This window comes from Cydia strobilella, chromosome 25 (assembly GCF_947568885.1).
Source record: "Cydia strobilella chromosome 25, ilCydStro3.1, whole genome shotgun sequence".
Classification (NCBI taxonomy): Eukaryota; Metazoa; Arthropoda; class Insecta; order Lepidoptera; family Tortricidae; genus Cydia; species Cydia strobilella.
Genome location: NC_086065.1, coordinates 3,875,249 through 3,890,611, shown reverse-complemented (window position 1 = coordinate 3,890,611; position 15,363 = coordinate 3,875,249). Strand labels below are relative to the sequence as shown.

Genomic DNA, 15,363 nt, shown 5'->3' with positions numbered 1-15,363 from the left:
TAGCAACTTTCCATACCAAAAAGTTATTACCGGTGGACATTTCTCGAACGAATATCAACTGTAGGCTACATGAGTGACGGTTTAAAATATAATGTCAAAGCTATATGACATACGACTCTTTCATTATCTCACAAAAGCTCGCTCAACGTTCACCTAATACAACTACTCAACACCAGATGGCGTTATTTTATATAATTTTAAAATCACTTACTTAGCAGGCGAGAAAAGGGCTAAAAAACCAGTATAAGTAAGGTCTAATTACGCATGGTTTGTTACGGATCTCACGGTCACGTTACACTGGTGTTTTCGAGACCTCTACACGCCTGCGAGTAGCTAACCGTTGGAACTTCTTTCCATTCGACGATATAGGGAGGGGACAGTGTAATCGGAGTGTTTTATCGATATTTGTGTGTTCAGTTAGGTATTGATATTTCATTACCGTATGTTTTAACACATTTAGATGATACTTTATTTATGATTATAATATAGGTAGTGATAATCGTGATTGTATGAAAAATAATATGTAGTACAGTACAACAAATATCTAACTAGAAATTTGTTTCTTATTAATTGACCAACTAGGTTGTTAATGTGAACATTAAATATATCTTAAAGTCAAACAGATAAAATCATAGTTCTTTAAAGGTCTATTAACTCGGTATTGCTGTTATTTTGTGATCACAAATCTGCAATTACTTACATAGGTAAGTATTCGTCTTTAACAATATATTTACTTGTAGCAGCATTTAAGGCCAATCTAGACGGGACAACCTGATTAAATTGTCAAATTAATTGTATGGTGTGAAAGCATACATGAAACTGGCTCATCGATCCCACTTGATTTGATTGTAAGATTGTGACCTATCAAATCAGGAAGGGGGGCGGCAAAATTCCAATATTTGACGCTAGTTTGCGTGGTATGGAACACTTTTTATTAATTAAGTGAGCCCGAATGTCACTAATAATTACTAAATTAGTAACTAAGTTTTAGGCGTGTGGACGCTAGATGAGATGTATGGCAATTTTATCCCCAGAAATCTTTCTCTAAGAAATGCTCCTAGCAAATGGTGCTATATTTTTGCGGAAACTAATTTTCTTGCCCAGTAGCATTGACCCATTTATTTTTAATATCGGCATCTTGTGGTAACCTACAATAATTAATAATAAAGAAATAGAAAATATAAAACGTTTATTCATGGCACATTGCATGCATTGTACGCATAAGTGCATTAAGTACCTAGTCTAATTATATTAACGATGAAAATATGATGGGTGTAAAAAACAAAAACGTATGTAAAGGAATACGAAGGTTTGAAAGGTTGCCATGAAATGACCCCGACTTAACTTAGTGCTTGATGACCAGAGCTGCCATATTTACTAAGACATTGATTATCCCAAATAATAATTAGAAACGTGTCTAAAATAATAATTTATTACCGAACTACCAAACATCAAACTTGAAATATCGTAACTTTAACTTTATCGATATAAATATCGACATTGCGCAGCATCTGAGTAGCGAAGTTATTTGACATTTAGGATAGCGAATATTCCAGATAAACGTAAAGAATAGTGACAAAGGATTGTGAACTCTAAGTTCTAACTGATAAAATATAGATTTACTTAACGAACATTCGTAAATAATGCAATAGAAACAGATTTTTCGTATTTATCGGATTATATTTAAATAAATAACCACCGGTGATAGGCAATACCTCCACGTGAAAGATTTTTTAAACCGCTGTGATTTCTGCAGCTTAATACTGCACAATACGGCATTTTAAATTTAATTATCAATTTTTGTTAGACGAGCGTACGTACGACGTGAATGTCATTCGAGCATGAAGTTTACACAACAACTGAGCATAGTCTGTGCATAAAGTGAGTCGGTCGCTACTAACTGTCGGATAGACGGGAACGCCCACTTGCCATCTCCATCCTACTCCGTGGGCTAAGGTCACCCTGTATAGCCGACATATGTTTTCAAAGGTGTCCTAAATTTTTTTTATTTTTATTTTTTATGTTTGTATTTGCCTTGTTGTCGTTGTTGGAAAATTGGAACTTATTGTTGTCATTTCTTGTTAACACTGTATAGTTGTATGACTAAGGTTTTTTTTGTATAACTTAAATTTGTATAATTAACACATATTCATCATCACATTCCGTTAAATCCATGATAACATCAAAAGCCAACATAACGTGAAATCTGCAACATTTATTAACGCGGAAGAGAAAATTCCCACTTACTCGCGAAACGGCAGCCATTGTGTTATATTTAGAAGGGGAGAGGGGGGAGATAAGCGCAGCGGCACGCAAATATACTCGGTTAAATACCTTTAAATGGGTTATATAAATACACTTGTTTGTTAGACGGAATTCTTAAAATAGCAAAATAAATGGCTTTTAAAGGATCGGTAGCCTGCATGTATTGCACGCGTCACACACAGTGGATTCAAATTCAATGAAGCTTAAGGGTCCTCGTCAAGCTTGGTTCTCCATACAAACGTAGTTCCGCTCTCATTTTGAAACGACTAGCTAGAGTAGTTGTACTTACAATAGGATAAGGCGGTATATCTATGTCTGTAATTAGTTTATGTAGCTTCAGATACCATAGTAAAAAAATACAGCAAATTTAAGTTTTTCATACAAAACTTGTTTTTGCTCTATTTCGTTTCTTTTATAAACTAGAGCTATATACACTAATTACAGACCTAGATATACCTCATGTCATTGTACATACAATGACTTTAGGTATATCTAGGTCTGTAATTTTTCATTACAATCCAAAACGTAGTTTTAAAATGAGAGCGGAACTCCGTTTGTATGGGAAGGCGATATTCGGCCGAGCTTGCCGGGGACTCTTAAGGTATAACTTATAAACATTGGCTCTCGGACTTTAAAGTATGCACCTTAAGTCTTGTTGCTAAACTAGCTATTGTTTTTTTTTTAATATAACGGCTATGATCAGGATACCAGAGAATTTAAAATCCCTACTCAAAGAATAGTTTAATAATCGTTGACTATGTTAGAGTTAGACCAAGATAAGTGTACAACGATTTTGATAGCACACGCAGTGCAAGTGTTATTTATACGTATTAATTCCATACAAGTTTGACGTTTAAAATAACACTTGCACGCGTGTGCTATCAAAATCGTTGCAGACTTATCTTGGTCTAACTCTAGATACGAGACACTAAAGTCACTTTTGTTTTACTATATTGACATTTCAGTGAGTCGGACAATAGTCATTTAAATAGCTTTTTACGAGAATAATTAACAGCTTTAACAGAAAATTTGTTCACGTTCGTTAAGCTTAATTAAATAGCGTCGTAGTTAATGTAATTAAAAATGGCGTAATAATGGCCTTCAAGGTAGCCAACATTTATCTATGCAAACCATCGACTTTGTGTGCTTTGTACACAGTACACACTATCATAGACATAAACTATCTAGTACTAGCACAGGACGGACACGCTATACATCAAAAATCACTTGCGTTTCTATGTGTGAACGGCATGTCTGTACACGCGGCATGCGTAATTGTCATTGTGTAAGTTGCTTAAAAACAGTACTGAGCGGTCGGCAAAATGTCGTCAATCTGCTGTCGCCGGGCGAGGTAATTCGTATCGGGGCGGGGTGGTGCGTGGCCGTTCTGTATGATAATACTGTTACTTATTCTGTGGTACTAGGGTACGACTCTTCAGTGTTTTTCTCTAGAAATTTTAAAAATAAAGTCCCATCCGGACGAAATCATGAAACTGCATATTATAAGTACCTTATATAGCTTATATGTAAACTAGTGGCTCTGTGAGCTGTAGAGTAGAACTTGCGAGCATAACTTAAAACTGGATAAATGTATGCCTCCGCCATTTTGAAAGAAATCCAAAACTGAGCCGACAAATAATCTATTTAATCATCGAATCTGCTCACAAAATTTCTCGAGAATTGCGACCTGTAGAGGACAACATCCGGACATAGGAAAGGATTTTTGCCCAAGATGAAACTCAGTCCTTCCTTCACTAACCCTCGGTCATTAAGTAAAATATGAATGGAAACAACGTTAAATACGTGTTTCTCCCCCTTCCCCCCACTTTTGAGACCTATTTTGCAGTTTTTAGAATAACGATTGTAGTTCGTTCAGCCATTTTTGTGTGCATTTTTCATATTAGTAGGATTTATCTACTCGTCTGGGAATAGACTGAATTTTATGTTACCAAGTTGATAAGACAAACTTTAGTCAAAACAATAACCTGTGCTAGTTTTAAATAAGATTACCTATTGCCACGTTCCTGTCAGGGGTCGGCGCACTGAACCCTAAATTATAGCGTGTCGGCCATTTTATTGGTAAAACATGTTAATTTGTTTTGTTTTAGCCGACTACGACATTCCTTTATTATGGGTAAGTTTGTGGCGCGTATTTTATCATAGTGTTAAAAGTAGTCAAAATGACTGCACCGATTTTGGTGAATTTTTTTTTGTGGCCCGGATGTTAAGCCCCATTTAGACAGTCCATGCAATTTGCAATTTTCTAATCATATGAAAATTAGGTGTTTTTACATAATTACGAAGTCACTTATCTACATTTTAAGTTTTCTTACATTATAAGTATTTTTCTTTTTCAATTTAGTTTTTGGTTTAATTAAGGCTTTACCTGTCCATGTCTGTTCTCAAATTAAAATCCGTCAAACATCTACGCACAAACATGTGTTTTACAACATTTAGTTTTAATCCTGTGTCGATAGATGGCAGTAAATTTACTGCGACTACAAATTTACTATGACAATAACCTTCTATACACTATATTCTCTTTGGCTATACAAAATGCGAATTAACTCCCACCATTGAATCTGTACCACGTTTTCTATTACCCACTTACTTTATAAAGGCATGAAGGCCACAGAATGTGACCTAAATACATTTTCTTTTGTTCAATAACGTATCGATTGGTGCAGCTGTCGCTTGCACTATGCACTGTTCCTAGTTCAGTTCAGGTGTGTGATGTGGTTATTATGGCTTACAAAATTAGAAGGCCTAGAACTGGTTTAACTTTTTTACTATGATAAAGATAAAAATAAAAGATTCATGACGATCACAACACATGTACGAACATGTACAGACAACAACAGCATGAAAAGAATCATTAAGTGTGCATCACGAAATGGACCCAACCGTCCCAATCCAACTCAGCATAATGCTAGCTATAAAACCAGCGCTGGTCTTCCGTAGGTCCCATTCGGTGATGCCACGCCACGACAGATAACACACAAAAATACATATTAAAACATTACAAAAATGCACAAAAGGAATAATTAAGAAAACAAACAAACCAAAAAATATATACAGAGAAATCATTAAGAACACAAACAAAAATAAAAAACAAATATACAAGAAAGAAAGAAAAAAAACATTAAGAAACAAACAATTGGCGTTAGTATTAGAATTTATATCTAGAAATTTTTTTTTTCGCATCGGATTGCACCCACCTTAACAATTTCTGTTTGGCCCAGTGGTTGATTGGTAGAGAATGCCTCAAGGCATTAAGTCCGCCTTTTGTACTTGTTCTTGTGCAATAAAGTTTAAAATAAATAAATAAACAAAATAGTATTAAAATTCATAGACAATTTATAATTATGAACGCGACCATATCATGTGTCAAAACCACAACTGTCACGACGGTTGTAAACAAGTACACGGCCACACACAGGTATAAAAAAGTTACTTTCCCAGTATGCCCTATTTCTTTCTGTTTTTGCCCGGTTATGCTTGTTTGCTCTCACTCGCCCAAGCAATGGCCACTAGCGACCTAGAAACCTAGTAGAGCTATTGACCTAAAACGGTGTTTGTCGAAACTCAGGCTTTGACTTTGACTAGTCTTTCAAAGGATGAAGTAACATTACCTATCTGTTGGTGATTTATACCTGGAATAAAGGGAAATTATTCTAAAATACATATTAATGTATGGAAAGGTAGGGTTTGAGTATGGCTCTATAACTGATATAAAATTACCTGGATTTTTTAAAGGAGTAATATTATTAAGGGCGATGTAGGGAAGTCCAGCATATACAATTTATTGCTGGGAAGACGATTTATACATAATAATTGTCATTACCTGGTGTAACGTGATTAAATTTCATTATTTTACCTTTTTACCAGCTGAAACGTCGGAAAAAAGGTAAAATAATGAAATTTTATCGCGTTAGACCCGATAATGACATTAATTGTGGTATTTTCTATAAAAAGGGACCTTATTGTCGATGGCGCTTACGCCATTATAAACGATGCTCCGATATAAATACAATGCCGCGCGACGCTGTGCGGCGTAAGCCCCATCGACAATAAGGTCCCTTTTCATAGAAAATGCCCCAATTATGTGTATAAAACGCGAGAGTTTAAAGTGTTATAAGACCACTAGCTTTTGCCCGCGACTTCGTCTGCGTGGACTTAGTAACAGCAGCTAAAGTAAGCATAGCGCCTGGAAAAATTCTCATAGCAAATTCAATTTGAGCATATTATGCACACAAATTAGCAGGCACTTCATTAATTATATCAATTCCACCCCGCTTTTTACTTTCTTAAGGGATGATTTTCGGGATAATAAACTATCCTATGTCCTTCTCAGGGACTTAATCTATCTCAAGTTTCATCTAAATCGATTCAGCGGTTTAAGCGTGAAGAGGGAACACACAGACAGAAATACAGACAGACAGACAGACTTTCGCTCGCATTTATAATATTAGTATGGATTATTGGTCAAGACCTCTCGTATTTGAATACGTACTTAGCTCAGTCCATAACTCATACTCACTCATACTTAGCTCATGGAAGAAGACTAGACTAGACTGCAAACAAGTAGGTAGAAGTATTATACAGGAGCAGGAGGAAGAGGAGGAGGAGGAGGAAATACCTAAGGACTCCGTGCACACTAAAGGAGGCAGTTAGGAACCTGAAGACATTACTAGGTTTCGTGAACTAGCTGGGGTGATTAGAGTAGCGCTACATCGTTTCACGCAAAATAGGCATGGTTGTCGATTTGCGGAAAATGCCCAGAAAGATTAACTAACAAGCTCAGATCCAGTCAGAAAGGAATGCTTCGTTTCTTAACTGCTCTAACGACCTTCTCTAAAGGCTCGGCCAAACACAAGGCCCGACGCAGCGCCGCGGTCGCGCGGCGCGACCGCCGCCCATGCTAACAGGTTAGCGACGTCAAACAGACTGCGTCCCGCCGGTATCGCGCCCCGCTTCTGTCGCGCCCCGTCGCGCGCGTCCACGCCACGTCCACGGCCCGCGGCGGCACGCTGGGTCACATCAGTCGGACGTGAATGAGAAACGCGCGCATGCTGCTGTATCGGGCGCGAGTCACGCCCGCATCGCGCCGCGTCCGCGCCGCGTTCGCGCGCGTGATGAGGGCGTGTTGAGAGCGCGAGGCTGGCGCGATCCGCGCGCGACCTGTTTGAACAGTCATCACGCGGCGCGAACGCGGCGCGGACACGGCTCTGCGTCGCGCCTTGTGTTTGGCCGAGCCTTTAGTGGAGTTTGTGTACAATCGGGGACATTCCCGGTGAACCACTTCAGAGAAATTTTACCTCGATCCTTACGAGCGAGCTAAACTCCGCCTCCCATAGAGATAACCAATTACGATGCATTTAGGATTCTTTATCTCAGTAATGGAAAGGGTAAAAGCAGGTAATGAGACAAACAAGAGGTAGCAAGGACAGTTTATTAGTTGTTGTTGTTTAGGCTAAGCTTCGCTTCCCCATAAAAATAACAAATTAGTATGCATTTTGGATTTCTTCTTAGTTTGTAAATGCCGGCCGTCACAAAGACAATGGACGGCAACTTCACCTGAGATAACCTTTTTTTCAGCACCCACATTTTTAAGTGCCATATCGCCTGACAGTCTGCAAGACGTTTAAACGATTTTAGCCCTTAAAGTGGTTTACCGGGAATGTCCTCGATAGTACAAACGAAAGAGTTAAAAGCGACGAAATAAAAGAATAGACGATTGTATACGGTCTTACCCTTAGACCATAGATAACTGGTCTAGCCTTTCAGTAATCCCTCTGTCAATAACCTTGCAAAAAATCGTATAAAGACATATCCATTATTCATGTGTCACATGGTTGTGTGCGTCAAAATGAGGATATGTTAATTTTTATTTAAATGTGCGTGTGTCTGTTCGTGTTTCGACACAGATCTTTTTTGCATGTATGAGGTATGAGTAATCTTTTGCATGTGTTTACTTCTTCACCTCCCCGCAAAATTCGGCAGACATTTTTGTACGCAAATACGACATAAGGCTATTCCAGTTGTATCGTTCTAAGCTCTTACCTGATAAACGGTCTTCTCCACATCGACCTTACTGTTATTTTACTATGTGTGTAAAAAGTCTGAACAGTATGTAAATGTTAATGTTCAATTCCAGATGCACAGTTGCGAGACGCCGCCGGCGCCGCCGGCTACCGGGCCCAACCTTCTGCTGGAGCTGGGGCGCCTCATCATCCGCGCCCGCAGCCCCACCCCCACCCGCCGCGCGCCACACGACCGCCTGCTGCATGCCAAGCTGCTGGCGGCCAGCCCTTCCACCAGCCAGCAGGTATGTCAGGTGTGCAGGTCCTGGAGCTGATGGGCGCATCATCCGCGCCCATAATTCCACCCCCACATCCCGCGCGCCGCCCGAGCGCCTGCTGCATGCCAAGCTGCTGGCGGCCAGTCCGTCCACAGGCCAGCAGGTATGTTATCTTGATGTAATGTTCCAAGTTAATCAGAAAATAGACCACACAAGTTGACGGTCGGGGCAGCAGCAAACAGAAGGAGTATAGGACCTGCAAGCGTATTATTCGCGCTTATCTTGCAGGCTATGTTGTAATTTTAGCGATCGTTTCTTACGCTTAATCTATATCTCTCCTCAGCACTTGGGCCTACGATGACTACGCTAAGTTACCACGTATGTTCTTGACTTTCGAACGAAGAGTGTCAGTCCAGCACTCCAGCCTGATCTAATTCTTGACTTTGTTCCTCTCTAGTTTTAAGAATGCAAATCTTGAATTAGACTTACCTTCTAACTTTTGCCAGACCAGAAGGGTGAAAACTTGAAAAGTCATGACTTTTCACCCTGTAAAGTCATCACATGTACTAGAAAACCGAAACCTCTGAATGGACTCCAAACTAAGTATCAATATACTCGTAAAATATAATCTTCCATTGTAATTTCCAGGTGGTGACCCAGCCGAAACCCGAAACGGACGAGTCAAAGCCCGGCGTCCAGGCGTCTCTCAACGACCACGTGCACGCCCTGTGGAACGACCAGATACCGATCTGCATCGAGGTTGGTCCCGCACTACACTCATAGTAGACTAACACCGGACCAGGAGACAAACCATCGTCGAGGCGTCTTTCAACGACCACGTGCACGCCCTGTGGAACGACCAAATACCGATCTGCATCGAGGTTGGTACAGCACAACAGTTAACTTCACTCCTAGTAGACTGTCACCGGACTACACTTCTCGCTCTTCTGCACTTCGCAAAGTTTTTAAACATTGTAACTTGAAATAACACCAGGCACTTATACAATAAATATATGATTACTAACCAACTAACAAATGTGGCTCAGCGATCTAAGAGGGTATTTGGACCGCCACTTTTGCCGATCCTGCGCCGCTTCCTGCCAATTATCGACTTGAAGCTGCCGCAGATTATTCTAAAACACGTAATCTAATTTCCACCGATACTCTATTCCATCAGAGTTGTAGTCAAGCCAAGCCTGTCATTAACTTACGTAGTGAAAGTGAACTAGCTTTTTATACCCTCCCAATAACATGCCGGATACATTTTTATACAGCGCGTGTTCGTATGCCATCTAGTTTTACCTACTGACAATTTACCTAATTAACACTCATTAAATTGGCTCGTAAATAGTTGAACATTATTATACGGAAGATCTTAATACGATTGTAACGAAATGAAAGTACTTATAGTGTATAGAAAATGATAGAAATGCTACATACATTTAACATATTACATAAACACTGGTATTGTACAAGTACACCTTAGTCAAAATATGTGGTTTGGCCGTTTCGTTATTACAAGTGAACACATTCATTAATACCAAAGATAGATATAACTCCGTAATAGATGGATACAGTCTAAGGAAAAAACGTGCCTCGAAAATCACGAAAATTTGATTCTCGATCAGAGGGCGCCACTAGTTTTGGCCTACACTCGTATAGAGGGCGTTGACGGTTTCGTTTGTTATTTATAATTTTAACGCATATCAGTGAAAGAACATGGGTCAAAATCATAAAAATAATTAATGCAAATAAAAAAAATCATTTATCCATATTTAAATACATTTTATCGTATTTTTATAAATCTTCATTTTTAGTTTTAAAGTGTGTCGACAGATGGCAGTGAATTTACTGGGGTTACAAAATTTAGTATGACAGTACCGCTCTAGTATAAGTTACTCTATGTTAATACTACAAGAACTAATGTGTTAGTAAGTAAGTAAGTATTTATTTGCAAAGAATTTAAGTAGTTATAATAGTGTCTTAGGTGGTAAGTGACAATTGGTTGCTATTTGTACTATTGAAATTGAAAATATTTATTTCAGGCACAGAACAGAACCCATATAGTGTTAGTACAAAAATTATAATATGCTACCTATATCTATGTTAGTGTGTACAATATGTAGTAAAACAATAAATACCTAAAAACTAATTAAAACTAATTATTTCGATGATGCGCTATACTATACCTATACAGATTGTAGTAGCATGCAAAAATCTTATAAACTACTACAAATCTGGCTGTATATCTTTATAAAGGAAAGGAAAGGAGTGTTCATTAGTTCTTGTAGTAACGAAACGGCCAAGCCACATATTTTGACTAAAGCTCTCGTTTCCTAGGATTCTTCTCTTCTTCTTCCTCGGTCCCTCATTGCTGAGGATCGCGACCATGTATGCTCCGTCTCCATAGTGTGCGGTCATAAGCCACATGAGTCACGCACTGCATGTTGCCGCCAACCACCCTCTTCACACCATCAGACCATCTCTTGGGTGCTTTTCCTCGCCCGCGCTTGCCATCCATTTGACCCAAGATAATCTGCCTTTCTAGGTCATGCTTCTTAGACCGCATAATATGTCCAAAAAAGCTGAGTGCGCGTTCTTGACATATTGTAGAGAGCCGCGTGGTGATTTTCAGCTCCTCTAGGATGGACTTATTGCTCGTTTCCTAGGATAGCAGTGCCTTTATATGGGGCATTTTCTATGAAAAGGGACCTTATTGTCGATGGCGCTTACGCCGCATAGCGTCGCGCGGCATTGTATTTAAGCATCGTTAATAATGACGTAAGCGCCATCGACAATAAGGTCCCTTTTTGTAGAAAATACCACATATAGCGGCCGTATCCATACAAAATACTACTCATCCATATTTAGCCGTATTATTTTGTATGGTCGCTAATTGACGGCACCGCTATGATATCCTAGGCAACCAGAGCTTAAGGTGTAGAGTTTGTGAAGTTAGGGCTTGTAGAGTTAGGGCGTGTAGTTGGAAGCTTGACTCTACTTGAGATCTGATAACTTTTTGACAGTGCGACCCATATGGCAACATTTTACATGAAAATGTTTTTGGTGGCCAGCTTGAGATGGCTTGAGCAAAAATTTAATGTAAAAAGTAAAAGTAAAAATTATTTATTAACCAAGGAGAATTGTAAATACAGTATGCAGATCGACGACTTCCACACTAGGCTATGCCTGTATCGTAAAAGTCAGCTACACGTTCTCGTATGTCCGGCTTTATTTCGACAAATACATGGATTTTTGTGGATTTAGTGGAAAATTTTACAACACTATAAGTAGTGTTGAAGTACCCATACCCTGAGGCCTAATTATTTTTTTTACTGTTCTTCCAGGTGCTTCTGGCCCCAGACTGCCCCGACTGCTACCAGGCGATCAGCCGCGTAGAAGAGGACTCCTCATTCGACAAACAGCACAACCAACAGCGCGCGTTACTCCTCGAGCGATGGAGCATGCGCGCGCTCGTCACCAAGTATGTTACATCTTTATTTCTCATACTTGCAAACCTAATCTAGGGTGCCGCCAGTAGCGGAGCAAGGCCCAAGCTGCCGGTGTCAGGGCCGCAGAGAGAGGAACCGACGTTATATACGTGCCGTGTCCGAGATTACCGCCTTCTGCGTCTGACCATTGCTCTAACCACCTAGCGACTCTCTAAATGTTGATGAAGGCCGAGACCATTCGCTGACACGAATATCGGAACAATGATCGTCGAGTCAACATCCGACATGACGGTTATTATGTTATAGGTAATTATCTTTATAACAACCTAAGCACATTACTTGGACAGAAACTGCTACCAGACACTTTTCGTCCCTCTGTCGTTTTGCTGGTGTGTCACTTTACATGTCTTTTTTCATTCTCTTAAGTCTTAGTGTGCCAAAATTCATCCAAAGACTAAGTGTGCGTGACTGAGTCACAAACATCGATACATTTAAATTTCCAAGCATAAAATCTTCCATATTTATAATCGACCAAGCAGTGTGTGAGGTCTTGGGTAACTTAGGGATGCACTTTTCATGGTTGTGATGATAGTTTTAGAGTAATCTTCAATCATGGTTATGAAATATTGCAGGGTCCAAATAAATACATAAATTTTTTGTCGCCATGTTTCTGTTTGGGGCGAACTACTAGGTTAAGTAGTATGACTTTATGACCCATGTAGAGCCTGTGCGGAAACAGAAGTTGTGAAATGTATGGGGTCAAATACATTCCACGACTCTTCTCTTTCCGAACAGACTTAACTATTAATTTAAAATTTCCATAATCTGTTTAATATTCTGCAGGTCCCACGAAAGCCCGGCGTTTATAACATCTCAGTGGCTCCTCAATGCGGTCCGCTCGCAGCTCCACTTCTCTCAGCTTGCAGCTTGGCTGGCGCGGCTCAAGAGCAACGGCAAGCCGGAGGAACCAGGGGAACGCAGGTTAGTTAACATCACTGGAGCTACTCAATGCGGTGCGCTCGCAGCTCCACTTCTCTCAGCTGTCAGCCTGGCTGGCGAGGCTTAAGGGCAACGGCAAGCCGGAGGAACCAGGGGAACGCAGGTTAGTTAGCGCTGGGGCGCCTCAATGCGGTCCGCTCGCAGCTCCACTGAGCACAGCTGTCAGCTTGGCTGGCGAGCCTCAAGGGCAACGGCAAGCCGGAGGAACCGGGAGAACGCAGGTCAGTTCATAAATTAAACTTGACATTATTGCTGAGCGTTACGTAGTCCAAATGTCATATTCGGAAACCCAACTAGACCACAGGGAGTCATAAATGCTGTTATCGGTTCTTGTATCACTTCAAAGCTTAGAATCATATTTGTGTGGTTTTCATGCAAAAGGTACCACATTGTCGCTTACCATAAGGACGCTCTAACAGGTTATTCGTATAAAGATACAAGCAAGTCTCGTCCTTATGGTAACCGACCTTAAGCTTGAAAACGTCACATTTTTTGCGCAATTTTTATGCGAAGGGTCTGTGCTGCTGATATAAGTAATGATCGAATTTATAAATCAAATTTTCAAGAGGTTTTTCCGGTTTTTCCACTTCGCGAGTTCATAAGAAACAATCGAATGCTTTTTGAACTAGAGGTGGAAAAATCTTTAATCGACTTTGTTGTAAATGTAATGTTTGTTCTTCTAGGCGAAAATTAAGCCGCGAGAAGTGCAACTACAAAAAACTCGAATCGAACTGCGACGAGGACGTCGACGACCCACGCAAACTGAACATCGTCTACTCCATCAAGATACCCGGCGAGAGCTACAAGATGGCCGACTTCAGCAAACCCCCGGCCAACCACACCTTCCCCATCACCGACATCGGCAACAACGTCTTTCTCAAGGTCACCCTCCAGAGCCTCCCAAGAATAGACGAGGTACCAACAGTCAAGTGCACCTGCCCTCCAAAAAGACGCGCCAGCAAAGAGGTACCGGTTAACATACATGAGGAGTTGGTCGGGAAGCTTAATGATCTCACTCTGGGACCGAGAGGTTCCAAGTTCTCACCAGATTTAGATGTAATTAACTCTAACACGGGCTCATCGACTCGACGCCTGTCTATCATATCCACATCCGCCTCTACCGAGTACTTATACTCTGTTGCTCCAGAAAAGAAAGTGGTTGATGACAGGATGCATACGCCTTGCAGTGAAAACGGGAAACACAAGTGCGAATGCGACGAGTCCGACGGCAATCATAGATCTTCCACTAGTTTAAGTCAGGAACCGAAGAAGTTAGACGAGAGGCGGTTGAAAGAGATAGCCAAATATAAGAGGCGTTTGAGGAAAGAGAGCAAGCTCAAGAAACTCTGCGATAGCACGTCTTCAGAAGGCGATGGTTTACAAAAGTCGAAGGAGACTCGTACTTCCATTCCGATTCTGCAAGCGGCGAGATTTGACAGGTTCCGAGCGATCGGGTGCTATAGAAACCAAACTTATTTGACGCTGCCCGCTAGCAGGATGGAAACTAAATCTCCTTTCATTGAAACTGATAGCATAACACCAGCAGAGTTTAAAAAGACCAACACAGTGGCCACACAAACTGACGAAGTCACTTGTGCGTGTGGCGGCCCTTTAGTGAGCCGATGTGAGAGTTGTATCGATCGAGGAATGGTCCGATCCGAAGCCAACTATAATTTAGCTTCGATAGACCAATCCGAAGTATTGCTCGATGCTATAAATCGATGCAAAGACGAGACCGGAGCTCGACGGAAATATGAAGGAGATAATATTAAAGCGCTAAAAAAGCATAAATGTGATAATTATAATATAAAGTGTGATATAAGTAGTTTAGATTTTAGTCATAACGGAGAAGAACAGGTCATAAAGAGACCTAAATTGAGAAGGATATTCCCAATAGTTGACAAAATTGAGAAGATAGTGTCGGATAGAGCACAAAACCAAGACAACACAGATATTGAGGAGTTGAACCTGAAAGACGATGACACAGTATTCTCGAAGCCGAAGGAATCAAAGCGACAGAAAACGTTTTCTATAAACGACGATGATTATGTATTTTATGAGAAATGTGATTATGGGACTTTTGATAGGTGTGAGATAGATTCCCCTAGTGATACCCCTGAGCAAAATGGTTTCGTAGATCCGGATCCGAAGAAAATGGGGCTGGATAACCAGGTCCCTTCGCCTACGGAGATGGACCGATTTCGATGGCGTTTTGACTCGGCTGCCTCTATGGTGTTTCATACCAAAACTGGGTTGCCTTTGACTTCTAGTCCAGCGCCTTTGAGAAGAGGGAACAACTGCTTTGACTTTGATGACTCTATTAATGGAATCTCTGGAATTAAAAGG

General features: G+C 40.5%; 1 protein-coding gene and 1 long non-coding RNA gene across 3 annotated transcripts in view; both read left to right on the top strand.

Annotated features, from left to right (window-relative positions):
- The window catches only part of LOC134752938 (uncharacterized), a 126,582-nt gene that overhangs the window by 38,088 nt on the left and 73,131 nt on the right, over positions 1-15,363 (top strand). The window lies entirely within an intron of this gene.
- Positions 1-15,363, top strand: part of LOC134752790 (atos homolog protein A) — a 69,880-nt gene that overhangs the window by 50,531 nt on the left and 3,986 nt on the right. The window contains exons 2-6 of one of the 2 annotated variants that reach the window (XM_063688500.1): positions 8,423-8,593; positions 9,215-9,325; positions 11,914-12,050; positions 12,862-12,999; positions 13,701-15,362. In XM_063688500.1, the coding sequence (XP_063544570.1) occupies positions 8,423-8,593; positions 9,215-9,325; positions 11,914-12,050; positions 12,862-12,999; positions 13,701-15,362 (2,219 nt within the window). Of the gene's footprint in view, positions 1-8,422; positions 8,594-9,214; positions 9,448-11,913; positions 12,051-12,861; positions 13,000-13,700; position 15,363 lie in introns of those variants that run through there. The other variant, XM_063688501.1, reaches the window with a different exon arrangement.